General features: G+C 40.1%; 1 protein-coding gene across 2 annotated transcripts in view; it reads left to right on the top strand.

Moving 5' to 3' along the window:
* LOC150084526 (protein king tubby 1-like) overlaps positions 1-25,827 on the top strand; it is a 100,508-nt gene that overhangs the window by 61,330 nt on the left and 13,351 nt on the right. For both annotated transcript variants that reach the window (XM_090375286.1, XM_090375287.1), the window contains 4 exons: positions 72-243; positions 392-493; positions 25,098-25,294; positions 25,612-25,827. In XM_090375286.1, coding sequence (XP_090231412.1) covers positions 72-243; positions 392-493; positions 25,098-25,294; positions 25,612-25,827 — 687 coding nt within the window. The remainder of the gene's footprint in view (positions 1-71; positions 244-391; positions 494-25,097; positions 25,295-25,611) is intronic.

The raw sequence follows: 25,827 nt of genomic DNA on the forward strand, positions 1-25,827 counted from the left end.
TGCTGCAATAAAAATTACAGAACAGAGTTCTGCCAGTTAAAACTATTGAAAACTAACGAATTTTCTTTCAGCGCCAGCTAGTGGAACAAAAACAGAAGCAAAAACGACAAACACCCGGAATGGTCCAAACGTCAGATAGTAGACCCGTTTCTGGAAAGGCGTGGTGGTCAGCTGGAAAAGAAGAATCGAAACCCCTTATGACTGGTTACACCGTAGACCAAAACAACCAAGGAGTAGTCCTCTGTAAGTTACAATTAAGATCTTTCTGATACATGCCAGCTGCAAAATGATCGCATCCTTGCATATTTGATTATTTTACTTCAAGCAGGTCAGTCAATACAGATTAATACAAATGATTTACTGAACGATTTACATCTGTATCTTGTTGCAGGTTACGATGGTCCATTGCAGTACACGATGGTGTCCGGTAACCCTGACGCCATGCCAACTGTACAAGTGTCGCCGTCTACGAGCCAGTTACAGTCTCCAGTAGGTAACTAACCTTCATTAACTCTACTCTTCGATGTCCTTATCATAAAGCTGAAAGTGGTTCATGTGCAGAAAACTAATCCAAATAGACCCCTCTTTCTCGGTGAAAGACAAACGCAAAGACAGTGCCACACGAGGATGGGCACACATGCAGCTACGACTAACTGAAGGGCAACTTACACGGTAATAGCACTTAATGAGCTGTTGGCACAACGAATTTATCCAGAAGCAATATGTCAATATTGTTCTCCTTCCTTTATTGACTGCTGTGTTCTGTAACAGCGCTTGTCGGCAGATGTTTCACTGGAGTCCGTAACGTTTCTCGGTACCCAGTTTAACCTTTCCCCTTGACAACAGCTCAGTATGAATATACCGCTACGTGGGCTTGTGAACTGGCCAGACACGTTTTGTTCAGCTCCAGCATAAAAGATATTATCGATTATCTTTGGAACAAGATCGAGATACATGGAGACTGTTTTCTGTACGTTATGAAGACTTACAATGAGTCCAGAAGTCAATATTAAGGCTTAAGTTTGAAGAACTATCAGACAAATATCGAACTGTGGTGTTTTCTGCCAGTCAATACTCATTTCATTCCCTCCTCCACCCTTTCTGGATAGTAATTCCATTTCTTGCCACTATGATTGGTGATCTGCGCCCAATCTTTGTACCGAAGGCTCTTTCGATAATTGCACTTACTCAGTAGGCTTGATCACTATGTTCTTCCCTCCCCATAATATTGAATATGCAACCTCCACTTGGCAATCATGCTTTAATCTAATAACAAGTGTACGAACCCTGTTGTCTTGCTAAGAGCAGCAAAACAAGAGGGTTCTCCTTGGAGGAGGAGTTGCCGCCTTCTCACCCCAATGAAAAAGGTCAAGAAGAAATCATGACCGATGCTCCAGTCTTCCCCACCACCCACCAAGGATGAGCGTGGACAAAATGTGCCAAATGACGATGTTGTAGTCACCAGCGAGGCAACCGCTAATGGAGAAGATACAGACGAGGAACCTCCGGGAACCCCGCTCCGCGAAAGGTAAAATTAGACAGAAATTACAATGTAGGGACACACTGAACACGAAGGGAAATTAATACATTGGGAGATACAGTAGTTTATCGGAGAGGAATGCAATGAAGCAAAGAATGAGGAACTCTCTGGACAAGGCCCTTCCGCATTGAAAAAAAGATTTACAATCAAGAAGACCGTCAAAAGGCTTCATTCTTATCTAAAGCTCTCACTCAAGGCAAGGTCCCTACAAATAACGTAGTGGGTAGCTATTACAGAAGATAAGATGCCTATTAGTAATAAAAGTCATAAAATATCCTCCTTAGACAACGTTTCATCTTGAAAAATGTTGTCTAAGTAAGAAATGAGTGCTCCTTCGCTGGGGAAAAGTCAAGGATATCAAGATCACACGTACGTAGAGCGTAGTAGAAAAAAAAATGTAGAGGCTTAGTAGAAAATGAGCAACTCAGAGCCCAGAAAAAGATCCTAAGCAGCGCAGATCCTTACCCTTCGTGCTCAGATACAACCCCAAAAGACAGAGTCCTCAGGGTAAATGAGCCCGGTGGAAACAACACACAAAGAACAGAAGCATAACCTATACTTCGACCCTGAGGCAGCTAAAGTCCCCCCCCCACCAAGTCTCAAGAGCCCAAATATGTTTTCATCATTTAAGCCCAGCAGCGTAGCACGTCTAACAAGTGCAGAGGTGAGAATTAAGGTCGTCAACACGCTTCGGCCACAATTTACCACCTTCAAAGGAATTAGGGTTAGAGGCGTAGCAATTGAAACTGCATCAAGAGATGACGCCAAACAGTTTAAAAACTGTGAAGCTGTAAAGAGTCAGGGTCACAGTTGGGAAATCCCCACACAGAAAAGTCCCAGTCTCCTGCTATATGATATCGATAGCTCACTTACTACGCATGAGTTATATACTGAGATTTTTACTCGTAACTTGGGAGATTACATGGATCTGGAATCACAGGTGCAGGTCAGGGTGTTATTCTCAACTCGATCAAGAACACCCAACGTGTTAAACTGGGTTATTGAGGTCCCACTACCATAAGAAGGATTTTTCTCTCAAAAGACAGGATATTTATATGGTGGGAAGAGGGGTTTCAAGTTCAAGGATTTCGTATCTATAATCAAGTGCTAAAACTGCCTTGGTTACAACACACTTACTCCAGATGCTTGAAAAAGAGCCCTCCAGTCACTATGGTCAGGAGGGACATCTCGCTGACTGTCATTCCCACTACAGCATGCTTCAAACTGTCCAGAACCTAGATGCAGATCCCCATCAAGTTATACGTAACAAAAATGCTTAGAAAAGATGTCTTTGCATGATTAATTTTGTGGGACAGACACCATGATATCACTAGAAATCCAATTGGAGAGTGCTCATTATCTGCTATTATCTGTATCTAAATTTCTATAATTTAATCTTACTTTATACTTATGTAGTAATCGAAGGACAGTAATAATTCTTCTATTAATTGTCTATCTCTAATTTATGAAATATTTTGACAGACTGCAATAGAAGCCTAGAGACTCAGGATTTAAATGTGTGCCCTCTAGCCTTAATTCAGCTTTTAATGTAAAATCCCTGGCTACCAGCCGTGAAGGGTAGTATTATTACAATGCAATAAACATTTTAATGATCTTTATAAGGACTTCAACAGCAAGGAACTTCATCATCCCCACAGTGCACCAATAGCAAAAGCATGAAGACAAATAACCACTCAGTCAGGGCCGGTGCTTGTAGTTTCACGACAACAGTTTTTAATTAGTATTAAATCAATTGTGTGTGTTGTGGACATGTTTTTGTAAAGGGCGGCTTCTAGAACGTCTGTTCAACTCCGCCTCGTATCTCTGTGAAGAACAGTATCACTACAAATGGGCCACATGTGTGTGACGTAGGTTTGTGTGTGTTCTGTTGTTATGTTCTGGCCTCTTGGCTACCCAGAAGCATCAGACACCAAGACATGATTCTGGGTACTCGTCCCCACCACGGGAAGGTGGGCCAGTCCCAGTAAAACACGTACCGTCTCAAAAGAGACTCTGGCTCACCTGATGTTGTCAAAGGTGGGCCAGGTTCCTCTGGGGGCCCATTCCAGAGGAAGGGAGAAATAATAAATAAAAAAAAATCCCGTGATGTAATTAAAAAGGAAAAAAAGGAAAAAAAAAGAAAGAGAAATTACACTAGTGGAGAGAGGAATGAGGAGAAAAAAAACAAGTACGCTAGTGCAGAGCGCGAAGAGAAAATGAGAAAAATAAAATAGTGATAAATAAAATAAAATAAAAAAATAAAAAATAATAATAAATAAATAAAATGATTAATAAAATAAAAACAATTATAGATAATTAAAAATTCTATATTAGTAAAGTAAAATTTTTGGGCTGCTGTCTGGGGATTCCCATTCGCAGCCTGCGTTATTCTGTAGGAGGCTTTCCTGCGCGTGAATACTTGCGTCGAGAAGTTCTGGAAGGCAGCCAGGTTCTGTGGTGTTTGTAACAGAATATCCAGTTGATTTTCAGTGAGAGGGATGGTATTTGCTAGGTCTTGCCTCAGGCCCTCGTAGAGAGCGCACTCGAAGGGAAGGTGGAACTAATTCTCCTTGGCCCCGCAGTAGCAAACGTCTATGAGTACTAGGCCTAGTTGGAAGAGCTTCTCGTTCAATGAGCCATGCCCAATGACTAGGAATGATGTCTCAAGAGTTAGAGAGAGCCACTTCTGCGAAGACTTAGAGGGGAAAGTCACATCCGGCAGGAATCTCCTTGTACCTGCTCCCTTCGTGGAAGTGTCCCATCTTGTCTGCCAGATGTTTATCATCTCATTATAACAGCGTGTGTTCTCTGCGTTAGGGTCAGTGTCTAGGTTTAGCTCAATGTCCAAGATCTTGGTCGGAATTTTCTTGTTGATTCTAAAGGTTAGGCCACAGAAGGTTACATACAGGTCCAGTGGAAGGGTCCCAGCTAAGACCTGGATAGCAGCAGTGGATACTTTCCTGCATACCCTATGGGTAGCCAGAAGCATTGTCCGTTGTATAGAGCCTAATTTGCTTATCGTATTTACCTATCTAGCTCGGTGGAACCAAGCACCTGCAGCATACGATACGATCGGAAGGAAGACGGCTTTATAGTACAGCTGAAGCGACCGCTTGGACAGGCCCCATTCGTTCCTGGTGATTCTGATGATTAAGCCTGAAATTTTTTTCACCTTGGAGCTGAGATGGATGAGGTGGGGGGTGAAAGCTTAATTTATGATACAGAACCACCCCGAGCACAGTGGTCTGTGTGACAATGGGAAGTTGTACCCCAGAGACTTTAACTTGCGGAGGCCGCCTGAGGTCCAGCTTATTTTTAAAGAGCATCATTTTAGTCTTGCTTGGATTTATCCGTAATTTATTTAGTGCAGCGCAGGAAGAGAGGTCGTCAAGGACACGATTAGCATTGTCTTCTATGGCTTTGCGAGAGCGGCCGGACACCACTATCGTGAAATCATCCGCAAAAGCAAAAATCTTGGTATTGGCAAAAGAGCGGGAAAGCCAGTCTTGTAGGATCGTATTCCACACGAGAGGTCCCAGGACTGAGCCCTGAGGGCACCCCCGAGTGATTGGCCTGGAGACATGATGGTATTTTGACTTTAGAATTACTATGGGTAGTATGTTCTATCTGAAAAGTAGCTTTGAAAAAGTCTATAGAGATGGCTGGAACAGGAGGCTGTCCGGAGGCGGGCCAGAGCACTGCCCCACCAGACAGTGTCAAACGCGCCCTCGAAGTCAATGAAGATGGCAAGTTCAAATTTTGCTTCAAAGTTTTCTATGCGCGAACTAGATCGAAGAGCTCCTCCTCACAGGATCGTCCTGAAGTGAATCCATACTGGCAGGGGGAGAGGAGATTCTGTGCTTAAAAGAGAGCTCTGGTCCTGAGTGCCATTAGCCGCTCAAGTATTTTGCCAAAATTTGCTAGTAGCGCAATTGGACGATGAGAGCGCGGGTCAGTAGGGCTTTTGTGCTGCTTCTTAATTAGTCTCAGTAGCAAGATCTTCCAGTCCACATGAAAACATCCCTCCTGAAGACATTTGTTGTACAGTAAGAGTATATACTCTGGCCGAAGCTTGTGAAGATGGAGGATGAAACTGTATTCAATGAGATCTAATCCTAGACATTTTTGGATGTTAATATTTTGGAAAACTGCTGATAATTCTTCCAAGGTGAAAGGTTCTGTGGTTTCATCTGATTCATAACTGTTGTTTGCAGTACGAATAGCAGTATGTTCAGACAAGTCCTGAGCAGTGTCGTCTGGTGGAAATAGCTTATCAAGGATGTGATTGGCTGAGTCCTGCCAGTTGGATGTCTCCCGGGAGGCTGCAATCACATTGTTTGTACTTTTTTAACCCATGGCATCGCTGCTGTGAAGGGAATATTGTATATCACTTTTGTGTACAATAAATACAGTCTTAAAATATCTCAGGTCAATACCCAAAAAGTACTCGTAATAAAATTAAAAAAAAACCAACTGCATCAAGTGCTAAGAGGAACATAATAGAGATTTATTCCTCCTCCAGGAGCCCTACTGCACTGGGGATGGAGTGCCCGATATCCCAGCTCTTATTATTTCCCCTCACTTGGCTGAACTTAACAGAGCGTTGGATTTACTCGCTACCAACGACTTCATAATCGCGGCAGACTGAAATGCAGGTCAACGCTATGGTACGGCCTTAATGCTGACTCCAGAGGAACGATGGTCGAGGATTTTCTTGCGCCTCGTGACTTCCTTCTCGCTAATAGGCCAAACCAGCCGATGACTTTCTGCTCCACCATGGTGGAGCAGAAAGTCTTTGGCTGGTTTTTCCAGTCTAACATTGATATAACTGTAACTTCGGCTTTCCTGGCTCAACAAATCCACAACTGGACAGTACATGACTATTTGACCACAAGTGGTCATCTTTTCCATCTCTAGTTGCATGCCTAATCCTCAGACGCAACGCAGAGACCCTGCTTGCGTCTACGAAATGGGAACTATTCGATTCGTCATGCAACGGTTCCTGGTACAGATTCCACGAGCCCATTCTACAAACGTGAATGCAATCCATAAATCCAACCTTGGTGAAACCGTTGGGGTGGACGTGATTAAAGGGGAAAGCCATCGAATGAATGTGGACTAAGTTTCAGAACATATTAAAAGATCTGTACAACTCGTTTTCTCCGTGGAATCTTCCCGAGTAGGGAGAAACATGTTAATCTAAGAGTACGTCCAAAGATGTCTCTATAACCGTTCCTAATAATGTCGCATACCATCCCAGAGCGCTCCTTTCCATTCTTGTTAAAGTTCTGGAGACCCTTCCTCAAAAGATTACAAACCAGGTACGATACAGAAACAATGAGCTAACGGCTTCCAATTAGTACAGATTATAGCTGGAAAATCAACTACAGACGCAGTACATCGCCAGAATAGCGTCTGTAGTCTGCTATGGAGGGGACCCAGTCTAGTTCCAACGCATTACCAAAGTGACATTCTTTGTGAAGCTCAAACAAATGCATCGCCTGTTCCTTCTTCGACTGAAAAGAGCGTGTAGGACGACATCAACCCCAGCATTGGAAGTAATTTCCGGATGTCTTCCCACTATACCTTTCTGTGGGCTGACATATTACACCAGACTAAATAGAGAAATTGAGCTTCGGGTATTGCCACAAGACTGTATTAGTATATTAAAACCGAAAGGAAGCGACTATGGACTGAATCCATCTCCCCTTGCAAACAAGATGGGCACACGAAACAAAAGTTGTTATTACTAAGAAATTCTTCCCAGAAATCGTCTTCTCCAAAGAACACCTCGACCTGGCTCACACGAAATCTGGAATTGGTGTGAGTCATGGATCCATCAAGGCGAAAGTGAAGGAACTAGGATTGACACAAGGCGAACAGTAACCCTGCAACGAAAAAGACTGGTTACATCTGATGAAAGACTGTAACATCTATCGGGACTTGAGGTAAAACCGAATATTAGACAGCAATCTCCTATCTCTCATGCCGTTTAATGAGCTTATTCCCACCAAAGACAGATTGAAACTCAATTGCTGCCCCTGCCACTGAGCAATTGTAGGTTCTAGTAGATTAAATGCAGCTAACCATGTAGTGTAACACTTCAGTTACATGCATAAGATAGTATATGCTGACGCCATTTCCAGGCATGGGATCTTAATCTGGCTTGGGTTACACGCCCATGTCGGTGCTAACCACATATAAGGGTAGGATACATTATGATCTCTTTAGCTCATCTCTTCCTCTTGACTTCTGCAGCTACCCTTTCACAACTTACCTCCTGGACTATGGTCTATGACAGCAGTCTCACACTTTTGGAATTTACTGTCCACTGTTCTCTGGGACTTATCGCCTACTAGCGGCTTTCAATGCTCCTGCTCGTCTGCGGAACATCTTCCCTCTTTGCTTCCTTTCTCAGTCCAACTCTGTCTTCCCCTCGCTCCCTTACTTCGGCCCCCTTCCTTGCTCTGCTGGGTTGCTGGATTGTTTTAGGCTCATCAGGGACAGACCATATTGCGCCGTATATATTGTCTGTAAATTGCGTGTGTTCTGTCCACTATTCTTGGCCTGTTTCTGGACGACAAACTAGAGTTCTGAACAAAACCCATGCTATCCTCACCTGAGGCCAACTAACTCAGCCAATTTCTGAAAAAGGCCCATAAAAATTCCTCACGTCATTGACGGGATTATAACTCAGGTCTTTTCCACTGACTGTGATTATAGGAAGTGTGCTACTCATGAGGGCTTCCTCTGCTGGAAGTAAAGGCCCCGTCAGACATCTTTCTTACCAAGTCCTTCTCCCCGTGCAGTGGACAGATGCTATGAGGTCCGTTCGTGGTGATCGTGCCTCCCAGTAACTGACTGATCGAACACCACTACTCACATAACCCACACTTGGAAAGTTACTGTAAAATATGAAATGGTAATTTATTGTGTTTAATAAAAAAATGGGATAAAAAATATAATATGAAGTCCATGCTCCATTATCAAGCGTCGAGGAACGTAATTTTCTTTTAGGTTCCAGTTCCATCTTATTTATGGCTATTCTCAGCTACGCTACATAATTTCTCCAAAATAAGCAACGGAAATAAGGGTGTTAAACGGGTGGCGTTTTAATTGTCCCCCAAGAAATGCGCTGTAGTTCGATGTTGAAAAACGCATTACAGAATTTATAGGTTTCGACGAATGAAAGTGGTTACCATAACAACCACTATACGTAGGTGGTTGTCGGTTTTGTTGAACGTTTATTTTTAGTTCCTGTGGTGAGCAGCTAACGACTGAGGTCTGCTGTTCTAGTTATATTCTCACTCTTTTTAAATATAAAATTCTGGGGAAAGAACGAGATTTCAAATGGAGATTTTAAATCAATTGACAATGAACTAGAAAAGATAGTTTTCCACTAGCTTTCATGAAAGAAGAAATGAATGGTCCTCACTAAGTCGACGGTCACCCACCTGTTGACCTTTTGGGAAAACGTTGCTAGAAGTGGTTGGTGGGAAGGTCCGGTTTGTTTGATCTACTAAACAGAGAAAGGATTTTTCTGAAATTATTATCATCACTATTCTAAAAGGTTATCCACGAGTACAGTCTGGTGGTGAAATGGACGTATAAATAGGATAAAACAAGGCAGTCCTGGTTAATTTTTAGTGGTTACCTCCCGGTCTGGTTTACCAATGCAAGATGCAGTTTACAACAACAAAACTTCTTTTTTTATAGTAGGATGAAGTGGACTAAATCTCTGCGACATATGATAAATAGGTACAGGCCATTCTTTGCGTGTGGCCACTAATTTGTGAGAGCTTATAGGCGTCCAATTACCTCTTGTCTAATGTTCCAAATAGTCACGTACGTCGTCTTCTTAATTCCAAGAATGTGCTCCTTGAAATTGACGCTCTCATCTTATATTAGACCAACGTCTATTTCGATTGAGACTTTTTTTTTGTGTGTGGGAACTGGACACTGGCGTTAGAAAGAAGACTTGTAGTTTGAGTATTGGAAAGTATTCAAAATAAATCGCAGCATTTTCTCTTAATTCGAGGGCAGCGCTTTTTATTTGAAGTACAAGGAGGTGGGGTTGGGGGAATAACAATTATCGTTCAGCCGCTTTGAAGCCGAAGATAGTCCTTCATTTAAAAATGGCTTTAAAAATGTTAGAAGAAGATTTTGTAAGAAATAAAATTCTTCCTTTGCTATGACAATGTCAGCCATCAATGTCACATTGGAACCAAGTACATTTGGTTCCAATGTGAAGGACAGGTGTTGGTAGTGCTCCGTTTTGGTGGCTGAATGTTTTCTCAGTCTATTCCAGGAACGACTCCTTGTACACGTGTTAAAATAGTCGTATATCAGAGGTGGAGCCCAGAATCTGAGGAAGGACGCTATGGTTAACAAAGTGGAGTATCGAGCAGTGATTAAGTTCCTGCATTTTCACGGCAAGAAAGCTCAGTAAAAAAGTGGAAACGGGAATTCCAGTGCAGTCGTACAAGTGTCCTTGACGAGCCAAATGGAAGGAAGATCATCAACATCCACAGACAGTGAAACGGTTGCAAAGGTTGAGCAGCTGGTGCTGAGTGACAAACGTGTGACAATTCATTTCATCGCAAATGCAGTGGGAATTAGTTATGAGTCTGCCCACAGCATTTTACATGACTCTCTGCTCGTCTAAGGTCTCTGCATGATGGGTTCCAAGGTTGCTGACGCCTTTGCAGAAGCAATGTCGAATGCAATGTTCTCGCCAACTGTTGGATTTGTGTAATGCGGATGTTGAGAAATTTTTTGATCGATTGGTGACAAATGCTGGGTGTACCAGTACGATCAGGAGACGCTTTGATTCGTCTCAGAAAGTCATCATTGAAGTGGAATCTAGAACCTTGATCATAGAAGTGCGGACTTCTATGATCAAGGCATTAAACAACTGATCCACAGATGGGAGAAATGTGTTACTATACATGGAGAGTACATACAAAAGGATTAAAGTTCCTGTAAAGTTTCACCTTTCTAGGGCTATTATTTCTAGGTAAGAGTACGAATTTTTTGATGCCCCTTCGTATACTGATTTTCATCTACTTTTGTAGTAACGGACGTTAAGTGAATATTTAATACGCGTAGGAAATTTTTACCTGTTTGATACATTGGTATAGTTTAGATCTTTTATTAATTATCTTGCAGATATAATTTATACTTGCATTCGATTTTAGATTAATAGGTATTTTCAGAGCACATATTATTCAACCCAAACCTCGTAAGTAGAATAGTTCTTATTTATTTTTTTTCAGGTGGCATTTTGATGCAACTGAAATGAAATAAAAGCGAGAATTTAAAATCTATGCAATTTTCCAGTTGGTATTCAACTCAGACAGCAGTGAGAATTCCTCTAACTGCAGGATTCGATAAATTAATTAGTTTTACGAAAAAAGACGTGGAACCGCGAAGGAGAGTGAAGATTATTTCGATACATCCCCTTGTTCTCAACGGAGTGAATCAATGTCAAAATAAAATTTGGAAATGAATGTGGTCATTGCGAATCCTCTCTAGATTTTTCCTAATACCACAAGGGATCACGGGACTGGCAGATTCGTTAATGGTTAAAAACACATGGAAAGAACGAACTGTTCTTCCATTAGGGAAGTTGAAAGCAAGCTACAGACAGTCTAAAGCGTAATGAACGGTGTAAGAAGGTAAACATTCCCTCATACGAACAAGGGAATGATAACAATGGATTAAAAAGAGGAGAATAATAAATGTCAGGAATGAATTACCTAATATTCTTGGGCGCATACTAAAATGCAGTAATATGTGACCGATGATCTCCTTCTGTCATCAATCGATCACGTATCTGTGGAAGTAATCGATGCAAATTATCATTAACAACGCAGTTCCACTTAAACTTGTGGCACTTCAACTCAAATTCACGCCTCCAGACGTTCTACCATCGTGACCTACAATCATTTTAGGTCAAAGTGCATGATCCACTGGAACGAAAAGGTCTCCGCGAATGCACTCCGTCTTAGCTAACAGTCAGACAATGCGTCACGTGTTGGTTCGAACAACGAGGTGGAGGAGGTGGTTACCATAACAACCAGTGCACGCAGGTGGTTCCATGTGTTGTTAGAAGTCTATTTTTAGTCTCTCTCCGCGGCCTCTGGATGTAGCGAGCTCAAAGCGCTGTGAAACTAACCTGGCAACGGCTACTGGAGCTTCCACTGTAGCCTAGAAGAGGCATCTCCACCTTAGGAATTGGATTCGATCCTCCTTAAGAGAAATTAGTTGCGCCGAACGTCGATTAGTACCGGTTGAAGAGACTGTCGACCGCCTGATCTCGAGCCGCAATTCCAGCCTCTTCCATATGGCACCAGGGAAACGTAGTAAGTATGGCGTTCGTCTTACTCGAACGCTCTCATGTCACGTGAGCGTTTCATTTCGTTCGTACTTGCTTGGCCTGTTATGAGCTGATGGTCTTTGCCCTCAATGTTAGCTTTAACTTTGTAACGTGAAGCGGGGGGTGGGGAAAAAGAGGAGAATTAGTTCTATTAATTATTGCTTTAAAATTCTTCAACAGTGAATAATCATAAGCAAGACATAAATGTACGTTTTCCACAATTACTTTAGTCAGCGTGACTAAACCCGAAGTGGGGAGTTGAAATTGTTACCGAAGTTATAGTAATTGCTCACTTCCTACTTTACTTTCCTTTTTCAATGTTATACCGATGTAAGGGATGCAGACTTGTGCAAAGAATTTGTGCAAATGGCATCTGTGCAAACTACCTGCGAATTTTCATATTTTGCTGAAGAATGGAAACCTCTGATGGCCATTCTTCAGCAAAGTGTATGATGTTCTAATCCGATTGAACTTATTCATGTTGGATACTAAGGTTGATATTTGATATGTATTATGGCTTATATCTTTATATTTCCTTAATCTTGTAAATATTTCGATATGAGTATTATATTTACCAATTTTGGCTTAAATATAAGCAGTATATGAAACAGTACACTTTCCAAACATTAACTTTTAATTTATAAAGTGTTTAGCTTTATTCCAGACGCCTTCATCCACTGTATTTTGACATTCACAGGAGAAAATTATTTATTTATTTACAGCCTCAAAAACTGCATTCGTAACACGATGTAGACCAGTTTTATTTCATTATTGTTTTAGATCAAGTCACGTGGTTTATTCAGCGTTATTATAAAGTCAATAAAAATAGCAGATCTGTTAATCCAACGCGCATTTATTTAATTTTATTATTCGCACTTGCCAGTTTCCAATTAAAGTGTGTTTATATTAGCATAATCACAATCAGAAATTAATTTCAAAAGATCAACTACGAATCCTTCAAGAATGGTACTACTAATAATTTTTGTTTATATTTTTTACATTTAATTTTTATCAATTTATTATTTTTTTTTTTTTGAAATTTAATCTGTTCATGGTGGCAAATCACAGGTTTCCAACATCATATTAATGAAGACAATCGCCATATTGGTGATTGCCTTCATTAACGCTCAAATTATACATACTCTTCTACACTCATTTGAACTTCTGGATGACTTTGGACATGTTAAAACTCAGGTAAGTCTTAAAAATATCTGACGCATACGTTTCTTTACTTTTCTTTCTTTCTTAAAGGGAATATTAAAACTTCTCTAAAGGATGTGAACGATACAGACAACTCTCTTAAGCGAGAAAACGCCCAATGTCAAGACGGAACCAAACAGCAATTTGCATGCAAATACACAAATTGATGACAAAGGTACGGACCTGTCAACTGCATGAAAATGAAGTGAGCTGTCAAAGAAGGCGGCGCGCGAGAATTATTCACTTCGCGACTTCAAAGTGGCTTTCCAGTTTCCCTGAGGTGAATATTTTCCAGAACAACGTAACGAAGGATATTTGGAGGTGACAGGTATATTGGATTAAGATGGTGAAAAATGCGATGTAGTCGCTGAAGGAATAAGTCTTTCCTCGCATTTCATGATTTATTTTCTTCGCCTAATATCGAGGTTGCCAGAAAGAAACTAACGCTGAAAATGAACAGAGACAAGCTATTTGTTTTGCTTGGCAAGAAGTAGGAAGTCGTTACATCTCAAATGTACCGCAAGTGCTAGTAGGCGTTAGGGAAAGCCGTCTCGCTGTCGACATACAAATGACACTCTCTCTCTTCTTTTTTAAGCCACACACCATCTAGCCATAGACACAGCTCAAAGAAACTCTTTTCTTTCGTTTGTTTGAGCGATTTCAAGCGCTAATGAATAGTTTATCTTTTTAGTTTGTCCCTGTGTACCCTTACATGTGGAATTTCATCGCAAATAGGAATGAGTCTCCCATCAAATTTTAACTTGTTCTGAAATAATCTTCAAAATGTTCGGAACCTTACCTGTGCCTCTATGTCATCAACGATATCATTTTCTTCTCCTTCCTGTGCCATTTCCTCGTCACGAGTTCTTCTTACATCTTGAAATTAGCAACCACCCGCATTTCCACCATTAATTTTAGACGCACCACTTACCAAAAAGTTCCCAATGTCACTAGTACAAGAACACGCATTGAAATAACTTCGCCCTCTAGTAGTAAGGTGAAGCAATCGGCCAAAAACAATACATGCCAATTTGTCGAGCACTCAACTAAGAAAGCAGAGTGAAGGTTTTCGGAAACCTTGGTGAGCATAAATCACCCAGAAGGTTAAGAGTGAAGGCGGCCAACAAGATCAACAAAGAAAGACAACGCTAGTCCACATCTTTTAAAGGGTGTAATTTGATGACGAATCAGTTCATTTTATCTCTAATTTACCGCCAGTTCAGTTATGGCCACAACCATAATGACCAGGATGCCAGAATTGTGCACGTGACTTTGGTCTAAGAAAAGATTCAAACGATGTGAGTTTCGGGTTCGTGTACTCTTTATCAACAAGTTGTGAATAGAAGTTAGCGATGGACGCCTTTGCATCGCGAGACTCCATTGAGATGAAGGTTCATACATCTCTAGTCATCCAGGCAGCTAACATAAGGATTGCAGTCTGCCCTTCTACAATAGAAGAAGTTTTACATGGGGGTTTTCACACTGCGGATGATTTGATTAGTTTCTGGAAGTTATGGTTTTTCATCTGCAAAACAAGAAACCAACCATAGAATACATTCAATTCACAACCATTATATGCAAGCGCTTGATGACCTTATCCCCTATCCTTATTCAAATGTAACGATAACAGCTAAAGAATATTTCTAAAGCAAGTGACTGTGAGATTAGGTCGGTTCTTAGATCGATTTTAAAAGACGGATTATCCGAATCCTTTAACCTGCCTTTGCCCCCCCGTATGCTTTCATCCTTAGGTTGATTCTCACTTCTAATCTCACTATTTTAGAATGATTAGAAGAGCATAAAGATATTGATATTTTGAAAGTAAAAGTTGCACGAATGCTAATTTCTTCCAATATTCTCCTTCCATGAGGAGAAACACTGCCCTATTTATACCAGAATAGAAGTTCTTGTTGCTCAATAATAACAGCATGTTCTGAACACTCCTCTGAATCACGCAACTATTATATTGCGGACAGAATCAATACCACTTATAAGATTACTCAATGGTCATTGACTGATATACAATATTTCCCGACTTTACCTGAAGATCTGGCAGGCAGCTAGAGGGCATACCACCAATGATAGTTCCAGAAAACACGCACATCAACGGAAATGGTGTTACCTTCCATTGATGTATGTTTAGCAGGAGGGAAGTCAGAAAAAGAAGGTTAGTTGATTCGCCTAATTTTGTTTTCACAAAAAAAAAAAAAAAAATCATGACCACGTTTAGAACGTTTAATGATAATCCGAAACACCAGAAGTTGCTAAAAACTGTAGCAGGGGAGCTTGAGGAACAATGAAACAAATGCTTTAATTTATCTTCAACCAATAGCAGAAAGGCTAATATAAATTTTTGTGGGACTGAATACACTGAAATCCCTTGAGCCCAAGTATGTCATCCCCGCGTCAGCACAGTTGAGATAATCGCCGTCTCCCTTCCCACACCGGATTAGCATTCATACAACATGTCAGTTCGAATACGTTAATGACTTCAGGAATTTTTACGACTTTTTTCATAATTTGGCTGAGTTAATCGGTCTCAGGGGAGGATGCATGGTTTTTTCTCCCGAAAACTCTACAAAAGCCATGGTAATGAAATCGGCTGTTTGCTGGACGAACTCGGGTGTTTCGCCCATCAAACAGCCAAATCGACCGTAAAATACTTATGGCGCAATGTGGTCCAAGTCACCAATGCACCTAAACCTCTACAACAACAACAACAACAGCGTTCACAGAAGAAAATTATGGTTCGGTAGAGAACAAGAAAAACAGTTTTCTGAACATTACATGCGTGTTATATTTACATTTAGTATTACATTTGTTTAGTTGAACAAGCGAATGGCATGTGCACAGTTGCTAAAATGGAATTGAATATCCTGCGGTCTCTAATTTTATCAAAAAGGTAAAAGCAAATGATGGCGAAAATTCCAATGAAGTCCAGTTGTGATTGCAGAAATATTTCTTCATCAGAACAAAAACAATTGACACGTTATGTCAATTGTTTACCTTAACACCATCAAGGATTATGGATCCTTGATGGTGTTAAGGTAAAGAATCTTGAATTTGATGACGCGACTAGAACAACATTTGTGCAGAATCCACAAAAAATAATAGTTAAATTGGGAGCAAAGCAAGTCAGTAAATACGCAACTGCAGAAAAATGAAGTATGGTTGCATATTTCATTACCATTCTTCTAGAAATCTTCTCTAGAATCCATTTTAAATATCGCATGATGAATGATGCTTCTGGTAGTACAGTACTCTTTGGGCGTATGTCAGCAAATTTGATGACAATTGACCTGTTCGTGAAGGTGATGAAGCCACTTTCACGAAGTCAGTTTTTCTTCTGCTTAACAATCATAACAGCCGTTGCTCAATTGAAGTGATTGAATTGGCAAGGGAGAATGGAGTAATAACAGCCCCATTTCACGAATAATTAACGGGCTCTTGACATTGGAGCGCATAAATCTTGTCCTTCTACAATGTTGCAGTGGACAGGTGGGTGGTACAGAATTCACGGAAAACTCCATAAATCTATAACACAGCAGGAATCGTCAAGATAACACCATCAAGGATTATAGATAAATAAATCTTTACCAGTACAGAATGTCACCACGGACCAAGAAGGGGTTAACAATAAAAAATGATATAGAAAATACATTAGGAAGAATTAAATAAAACATATTTGTAAAGAATCGAAAGGCTTAAGAACATAAATAAGGAAGGGTTCCTTGGAGTAGCGACACTGCGGTCCTACAAGTGTGGTCATTAACGCTCACTATTTAAGGCGGATGAAGAGGCAGCGTCTTCGGGATTCCAAAGACGATACGACTAGTATAGAAATTTTTAGAATTCAGTCTAACTTATTAATAAATGTGAGCGTGTGATAAGAAATCTACTCATCAAGAGGAGTCTATATTTATTTGCTGCGATTAGCAGCACGGACGTGAGGTGGTGATGGGAGATTCTCCACCATTTCAGATTCTGGATTCGGTGAATTCTCCAGCTAACATTTTTATCGTGAGTGCAAGTCTGTGTCCATTAATCAAGGATAGGAACTTCCTGATATATAAAGTAACGTCCATTTGAATGGTGCTGAAGAAATTTAGTTAGTTGGTTGGTTGTTATAAGTTTTTAGGCGCATCAGCAACTTAGGTCATATTGCCGTATGTAATATGTTTGTAAATTGCGTGTGCTTTGTCGCCGGTTTGATGGACAAAAACCCTGATTTTCTGGGAGAAAAAAACATACTACCCTTGCTTGGGGTCGAATAACTCAGCTACGTTGCGAAAAAGGCCCATAAAAATTCCTCGCATCGTCAACGGGAGTTGACCTCAAGTCTTTTCTACCCGGTGTATGGAGGAAAAACCAAATGTGTGGTAAGATCTACTAGAAGTGCAGACGTCTTCTGAATTAGAGAAACTCCCCAATGAAGTAGCAGAAGAGATCATTAAAATGAATGAAGGTATCCAAATGAAACACTAGACTATAATGATAGTGTTCCTAAGGCCTATTCCACTAACTGCAGCAATAGATGACATCATCGGTTATTTACAGTTCGAATATCCAAAGAGTTGGGAGATTTCCGAAATCGGGTCAAAGAAAAATCCGAAACATGCCGAAAAAGGAAAAGCATCATTGGACATGCACGCCTGGAAAGGATGATTTCTGGAGATAAAAATATTCTAAAAACAAAGAACTTTAAGAAGGTGCTTTGAAAACAGGAGCAATGCAGCTCTCAGGATGAGAGAAACATGAGAAATGATATAGCAGCTTTCTGCCAACGAAGGAGACTAAATAAGTGAAATTCTGGCAATTCTAGCTGACATATGAAAGGAGATTTTATTCTTGTCTGGTATGGTATTTCTGTAAAAAATATCTTCTTCATCGGAGAAATGGTGGGCACCAAAGATAAAGAAATTGACTGCGAGGTCAGCTTTCAAAAAAAGAAGAGAACTTAATAACCTGGTTATCATCAGATTAGTGAAACTCAGTCAACTTCCTCTTTTGGTACAGTTACAGAGTCAAAAAACACGAGCAATTTACGAGGGATAACAACAACCCTTTATATTTCACCCCTTTTAAGCGTCTTTGAAATATCAAAAGCAGCTGCTGGAATTTCTTCATACCTTTTATTAAATTCTTCCGTGAATGAATGACATTGAGTCAGAAAATTCCGAGTGGAATTGACACTAACAGAACCCATTATCGATAATTAATCATACGGAAGATTTTAAAGGTAATGTCGTTGGCTATTAATAGACTTTTTCATCACTCTAAGAAAGTATTAAGGCAAGGGCAATAGCAGAAATATATTTCCCAAATAAGGAGTTAGCACCACAGTTAAAGTGCAATATTCTTTTAAAAAAACAATCGTAAATCTTTAAATCTTACTCTATACAATCTTATGAAGAATCAATTCAATAAAAGCAAGAAATATTCACCAATAACAGAAGCATTGAGAAAAATGAGGTTATCCGTTTCATTTAGGGATCACTATTTGAATGTGCGCAAGTTTTGGAACCACGAGGAAGAAATATTATGGCTGCTGGCCAATAAAACATTAAAAGACAAGGGCGTACTTATCTCTGAAAATTTCTTACTTTTCGCCTTTTTTTTCCCTCCACTCTCCCTCCCTCTTCCCCCGACCTACAACTGTTCCATGAGAGTAGAGCAGAGTACACAACGAGAGGATTTCGCAAGTTCCCAAACAAACTTCCAAAGATGTCAGAATTATCACTAAAGCAAAGAGTTATGCTTACGTAAGCATAAAGTGTGTTATCTCCTCCTTGGGTAGACACTCGACGAGAGAAAGAAAGACAGAGACTATCAGTCTTTCTCCACTACTTACCACCGTACCAGAATGGCTAGAAGGAATTGCTCTACCAGAAGGCCTGTTAAAAAGAATAAATCTTCCAGCGTGTTTTGTATTCCGAATTGCTTTTTCCTTCTAAGCTATGAACTCGCCTCCGATCTTATATTCGATGTTCACATAAATTATTCGTCTGCGTTGACTGACAGAACACATCGCATCATGCGAATGCAGCGCGTACTGTTTTACCCTTAACAACTCCTGCCCCCTCCCCCTCCCCGACTACACATAAAGATAAACCTGCGTAGAACGTGATTTGCATTCATACCTTTTGACATTTCAATACACTGGGAATGATGAAAAAAGCAACGTCATTTTTCATATAAAAATAAGACATTCCATCTCTACTTGTTTAACGTTTCGGTTTTATTAAAGAAACTGGTATACGTTCTATCGTAACTTCAACCTAAATAGAGGGGGAGAGTTTGCAAGGTACAAGATTCTTTTTCAATAACGGTACGAGGAAAGATTAAAAAGAGTTTGGTGAATGATTTTAAAATAAAACAACAGAATTGAACATCCAAATGCGAGAGATCGTTTTGACATATTAAAGGATAATCTGTAATTATGTACTAAGTTCAGAGCGGCCAGCACAAAAGGGGGGATAATTTTGTTGCTCTTAAACTGTTGAAATAAGATGGAGATTCGTTTATCTTACGAGACCCACATTCATCCTGCGTACAGTTCTAGCTAAATCCGATTAATTTAAACGGATTTTTCACGCGCTGTAGTTTTAGTGAATGTCATTCTAATAGGACGAAGTTTTTCAATGATTCAGGAAATTGCCAGAGAGCTTTTCTTAAAGTAGAAACAAAAAAAAAAAGAAAGGAAATGGGGGGCTGTTACGAGATTCTAGCTGATTAGAAAAATGACATATGGAGCTTTAGGGAATCTAATATTTTAGAACGATTCCGTGTAGAAGCTGAGGTTATTTTTGGAACTGCTTGCTTTCAGAGACGGAGAGGAATCTCCTGAGGGAGACGAGAAGAAATTTACCTTCGGTTATCAAAAAGGAGGTTTAGTCATCCTTTACTTATCCATCGATACATTCATGGGATATGTGTGTCTTATGTAAGGGGGATCCTAAATGTTAGTTCATCTCATGGGATAAGTAAAAACCAAAGAAAATTCGAAAACATTAAGTGTAATGAAATCGTATTTCCATATTTTAAAAACCACACGATTTTGTATCTCTTGCAGAAAAATTTAATAATTGAACAGTATGGAATCGATGATGTGACGAGATGAAATCAAGATTAGAAGGAATTTTTCTGTAAATATTTCAGTTCATTATTGTGTTCACAGGTGAATGCAAGTTCCAGTGCATCTGAGTTGTAGCTCAAGTGCATCTCGAAGGTGTTGTAGATTTCTTCCAAAGAAGTGCGAAGGTTTAGGGAGAGGAGAGACATCATTGTCACGTGATGCGATGGAAATTTTAAAGCGATAGGGTGGATATGCAAGCCATGGTCTCTTTCAGCTGCAGAATTGCAAAGTCCGGTCCATCGGCGAAAATCAAATCCTATGCTTACACGTTGATACTGGCGGTTTTTGCTATCAATTTCCTTGGTGCTCAAATTTTCATAATTTAGGAGAGACCTTGAGGGGTCCCTTGGATGAACCGTTATTCTTTAAAATTAACTGGTCAAAAGCAGGGTTCCTCAAGGACCGATCAATGCTTCGACAACTCCTGCTTCTGATATTCTAAAATGACGTTTACGAAACCTTTTTCATTCTTTTGAATTGGCCAATGTGTACAAGGCTTTATGAGTACACACAGTCCTAGATCCCAGAGGGCTCTTCACTTTTCATTCTTATGAAATAAATAATCAATCAGTTTTTCTCACGCCAATTCCCATAAGTTAGGCGTGTTCTTTTCGTTGAACACCTCTTTTATCCCTCATATATTGGAAACCTCTAAGAAAGCCTACAAGATAATGGGATTCATTTTGAGATTTTCTTATAATATTAATAACGAGGACATTTATTTTTTGCGACAGCCTTGATATTAGATTGGTTTCCGATATTAGAATATGCGCCCATATGTGCTCAGAGCAGTATAAAATTGGCTCAAAAGTGGAAGCTAAACTATATTAAAAAAAATCCATAAAATTACTACTAAAATTAGACGGGGCCAACGTTTTTTCAGAGAAATATTAATGTAGCTTCAAAGATTTTTTTATCTTACCTTCTGTTTTTTTTTAATCCGCTTTATCTTCTGTTTCACTTGAACAGACGAAATCGGATCAAACTCAAATTTCTACATAAAGTCTTAAATCACAAAATATTCATGATGATTGCAGATTACAGGGAAAATGTAATTTATTCTGTTACTTTTACTTCCTACGATCTCACTCATTATTTAAATTAAATATGGAAAAAAACGCAAATTATTCAGTGTTTTTATTTTCTGAACTTGAATTTATATCAATTTGTTTGATCAAAATTTATTATATCAAAATTTATTCACCATAACTTCGACCCATTATTTTGATTTCAATCATTCGTCTGATATTCTAAATATTTTTATTCTGATATTTTCTTTTTGTCAATTTTAACATTTTAACACTTTCATTAGGTTTACTGTTTGTTAGTATATATATATACACTGCCCTACCATTAATATACGGACACCTGCCTTTAGACAAAAAAAAAGAGCTTTTATTGTGGCATTTAATATTTTGTGCTGAAACCTTTTGCTTTTATGACAGCCTTCAATCTTCGCGGAATACTCTCAACCAGCTTTTTATAAATGTCAAGTGATATGTTCCTCCACTCGGCCTTTAACGCAGCCACCTTGTTCTTTGGTCGATATCGACGTGCACGTACCCGACGATCCAATACATCCCAAAGATGCTGGATAGGGTTCAGATCAGACTTCTGGGCTGGCCAACCCAATCCAACTTTCCACACCCAATGTCCTCAAATCACTCTGTTACGACCCAAGCAGTATGGAATAGAGCTCTGTCTTGCTGATACAAGCATGGGCCTTCCCTGAAGTACTGCCATAATGTTGGAAGTGCATAATTGTCGAGGCTGTCCTGGTATTGCACAGAATTCATGGTTTTGTCTATAACGGCTAATGCGTCCAAGCCAAACTATGAAAAGCTGCCCCATACCATGACACTGCCTCCACCAAACTTCATTGTTGGGAAGATACAATCAGGAAGGAACTGTTCCCCAGGCATTCGCCACACTCAGGAACGACCGTCAGGCTGGTAGAGTGCGAACCTCGACTCGTCTGTCCATAGGACTGTTTTCCACTGCTCTACAGTCCAGGATTCGCGTTCCTAACACCATGTTAATTGGCGTCTAGCAGTTTCTGAGGCGATCAATGGCTTGTGAACAGCTACACGACCATTGTAACCCATATCATGGAATGCCCTTCTTATAGTAGTACTGCTGACATTAGTCCCAATACTATCACAGAGGGTCTGTGTGACTTGAGACAATAGCAAATTACGATTAGGCACACAGTTCTTCGCAGAATTCCCTTGTCGAATTCTGTTACTTTTCGGGATTTACCAGTCCGTTTTTTTTGGCAGATTCAGTCCCATTTCTCTTCCACTTGCATATGACGTCACTAACCCTTGCAAGATGACACATGCTATGTGTCATCTTGCATGCCCACTTTTGATTGTCTGTTGGAAGCCCAGTGTGCATATTAATAGCAGGTTCTATGACGTGTTGCATGCATAGGACCTGTTTCCTCATCAATGGAGGGGTCTCCGGATATTAATGGTAGGGTAGTATATATATATTGTGCTGCCACTTTATTAGGTACACCCCTGCTGTGCACACAAATGGTTTATCTCGCAACATTGCAAGTCACATGAACACAGTTGTGGATATCAATGCAGCAGAACAACCTTTCTAGTATGAGTTAAGCGTACAAACCGTAGCAAGAATGGGGAAAAGGAGTGATCTAATGGACTTCGAACGTGGCACGGTAGTAGGTGCAAAACGTGCTGGACAAAGAATCTCTGAAACGGCAATTCTCCTGAACTTTTCACCCACCACAATTTCAAGGGGTGTAACAAGAATGGGGCAACGAACAGAAAACATCCTCTCAACGGCATTTCTGTGGAAGAAAATCGCATGTTGACGAGAGAGATCCGAGGAGGATGGCTAGAATTGTGTAAGCAAACAGACGGGCCACAATATCGCACATTATTTCAGAATACAAACTTGGTGCGCAGAACAAAATATCGCAACGGACCACTAGTCGCACTTTGTAGCGAATGGGCTACAACAGCCGACGGCCACATCGCGCAACTTCGTTGTCAATGAAGAACAAGAGAGCAGAACTCCTGTGGGCACAGCAACACCAACACTGGACTATTGAGGATTGGAAAACAGTTGCTTGGTCGGACGAGTCAAAGTTCGTGGTGCATCATGTTGATGGAAGACTCAGAATTTGACGAAAACAACATGAATCCATGGACCCGTCATGTCTGATCACTACTGTGCAAGGTGGTAGGGGCAGTGTTATGTTTACTTGCCACACGTTGGGTCCATTGATATCCATAGATTCACGTCTGAATGCCACATCGTACTTAAACATCGTTGCTGACCAAGTGCATCCGTTCATGTTGACAATTTATCCTGTCAGATGGTTACTTCCAGCAGGGTAATGCGTCGGTGCACAAAGCCCGAATCGCTATGGAATGGTTCCAGGATCATGATCATGACAGTCCATCGAATCTCAAGGAAGTGCGTACTGATAAAGGCATATCAGGACCTTTGATAAACGTAGAAAATAAAATGGACCCAACACCGAACCCTGGGGGACTCCACAACTAACATCAGTCCACGAAGAACAGTGTCCATTGACAACCACTGTGGGCAAATTACCCATAGTGGTAATTTGACCATAATGACACACTTCCCCAATTTCTACAGAAGTCTTTCATCTGCAACAGTACCCACGACTTTCCTGAAATCGAGTATATGATATCAAAATTATTTTTAGCATTTAGTTCCTTTGTTACCACATCGTAGTATATTTTGTATAAAAATAAATAAAATAAAATAAAATAGATACGTCATAATTTGCAGATGATGCGAGAATTGAGAGTGCGGTTAATCACGAGCGTCAAATAGCAGTCTCCTTAGGACGACTTACACAGGCTTCAGAATTCCTGATAAGCGCCAACCATGTAAGGTTTTACAGCATTTTCACCTGAGATATAACAACCATAAATTAATACACTTGGGGGGGGGGGGGGGGGGTAATTGAAATCATTAGAGAAAGAAAGAAAGGGATTTGGGGGGGTTACGAAGTGTACATTGACTACACAGGCTATAGTGCGCGTGTTGCTATGGAACACCAATTAATACGGTTTTGAAGGGTATTATTAAGTTCGTAGAAGAGTTTGTGCCCACTTGTTTATTTGCATGTTGTGCAAGCTGAAAATTAGACAGAAGAGAAATTTCAAATCCTAAAAAACTTTCTACGATCGTATCGAAATCACTCTAGGAGGGATGAAATCCTTTATTTCACACTCGTTAACATTTTGTCTAACCCTTCATCATTCAGCGATGATTCAGACCAGCTGAATCAAATTCCAGTTCAATCTTCTGTTTACTCTAAAATTTCCAATAGTTCAAACAGTTATTAATATGTCTAAACTCGAATTTCAAATTTCGAGCTTTTCAGTCTCTTGATAAAGACATTGCCCTAACTATCCATCCCTCCTTTCTTTCACCTATTTTGCATAGATATTGGATTCTGTTGCAAATTCATCGAAACAAAAAAAAAAAACTGAATTACACGCTTCCAATTTTTCATCCAGGCTGTGACAACTTTTACAAATCTCTTAGCATTGTGTTTTTTATTGAAACGAAATCAGAAAGCTTTATCAATCTGAACACGAAGAGGCTGGTGACTTTGCTCTTGACAAAACACAGTAAGTCAGAGTGTCGTATATGCCACTGGAACACACAGTTGACAACTTCAATGAACATCAACCGATTAGTATAAAAAGAATGAGCATTTTCAAATTTAAAGCCAACAAAAAGCACTCGCAGTAAGCATTTATAACACGATTAATTAAAAACAATCAAATATTATTTTGTACCCTGATCCCTGTAACCTTTCTTTTTTTCAGAACTAGAACATAAACTACACAAATTAAACCTACCAGCACAGGTGAAGTATAGGCAAGGAGACCAGGAGAGCCCTACCGTCGCTTTAACCACAGCTGGAACGAGCATGATTACAGTAAACGCCTCCGGAAGTCAACCTACAGAAACAACAGAAAGGAGATCGACAAAGAAAACATCAGAAAACGAAAATTCTCTAGAGGTACGCACGACAAACAGTTTCCATTTGCTCTCTCAAGTTTTTATGACAGAAGCGAAGCCTTTTTACTTTAAATTTTAAATCGAGGTTTTGTATATAAGGCGATAATAACTTTTTTTCGCTTTTGTCAGTAAATAAACGCAGTAATGTTTAATATAAGTAACAAACTGAACACAGAAAATGATTAACATTTGCAAATTATTCGATTAACCATAAACGGTCAACAGTAGCTTGTAATGTTTGTGTTTTTTTAATATTGCGTCATTATTGTTTATTAAGATCCAGTTTAAGTTTCTAATGGCATTTCTGGTTCTGAGCAGGCCCACACAGATCACGTCACCCACAAGAAAGAGGAAGGTCATTGCTATGAACTTGGGAAACTGGAACTACTGCTCGAAAACTTGACCTCTTTCGTGATGGAGCCTTGCCCTCAGGGACTCACGGTACACTGCAGAATTACAAGAGACAAGAAAGGGGTGGACAGGGGACTGTTTCCAACATACTTCTTGCATCTTGAAAGAGGAGACAAGAAGAAA

The sequence above is a fragment of the Mastigoproctus giganteus genome, chromosome 6, assembly GCF_048544385.1.
Source record: "Mastigoproctus giganteus isolate SK-2022 chromosome 6, ASM4854438v1, whole genome shotgun sequence".
Lineage (NCBI taxonomy): Eukaryota > Metazoa > Arthropoda > Arachnida > Uropygi > Thelyphonidae > Mastigoproctus > Mastigoproctus giganteus.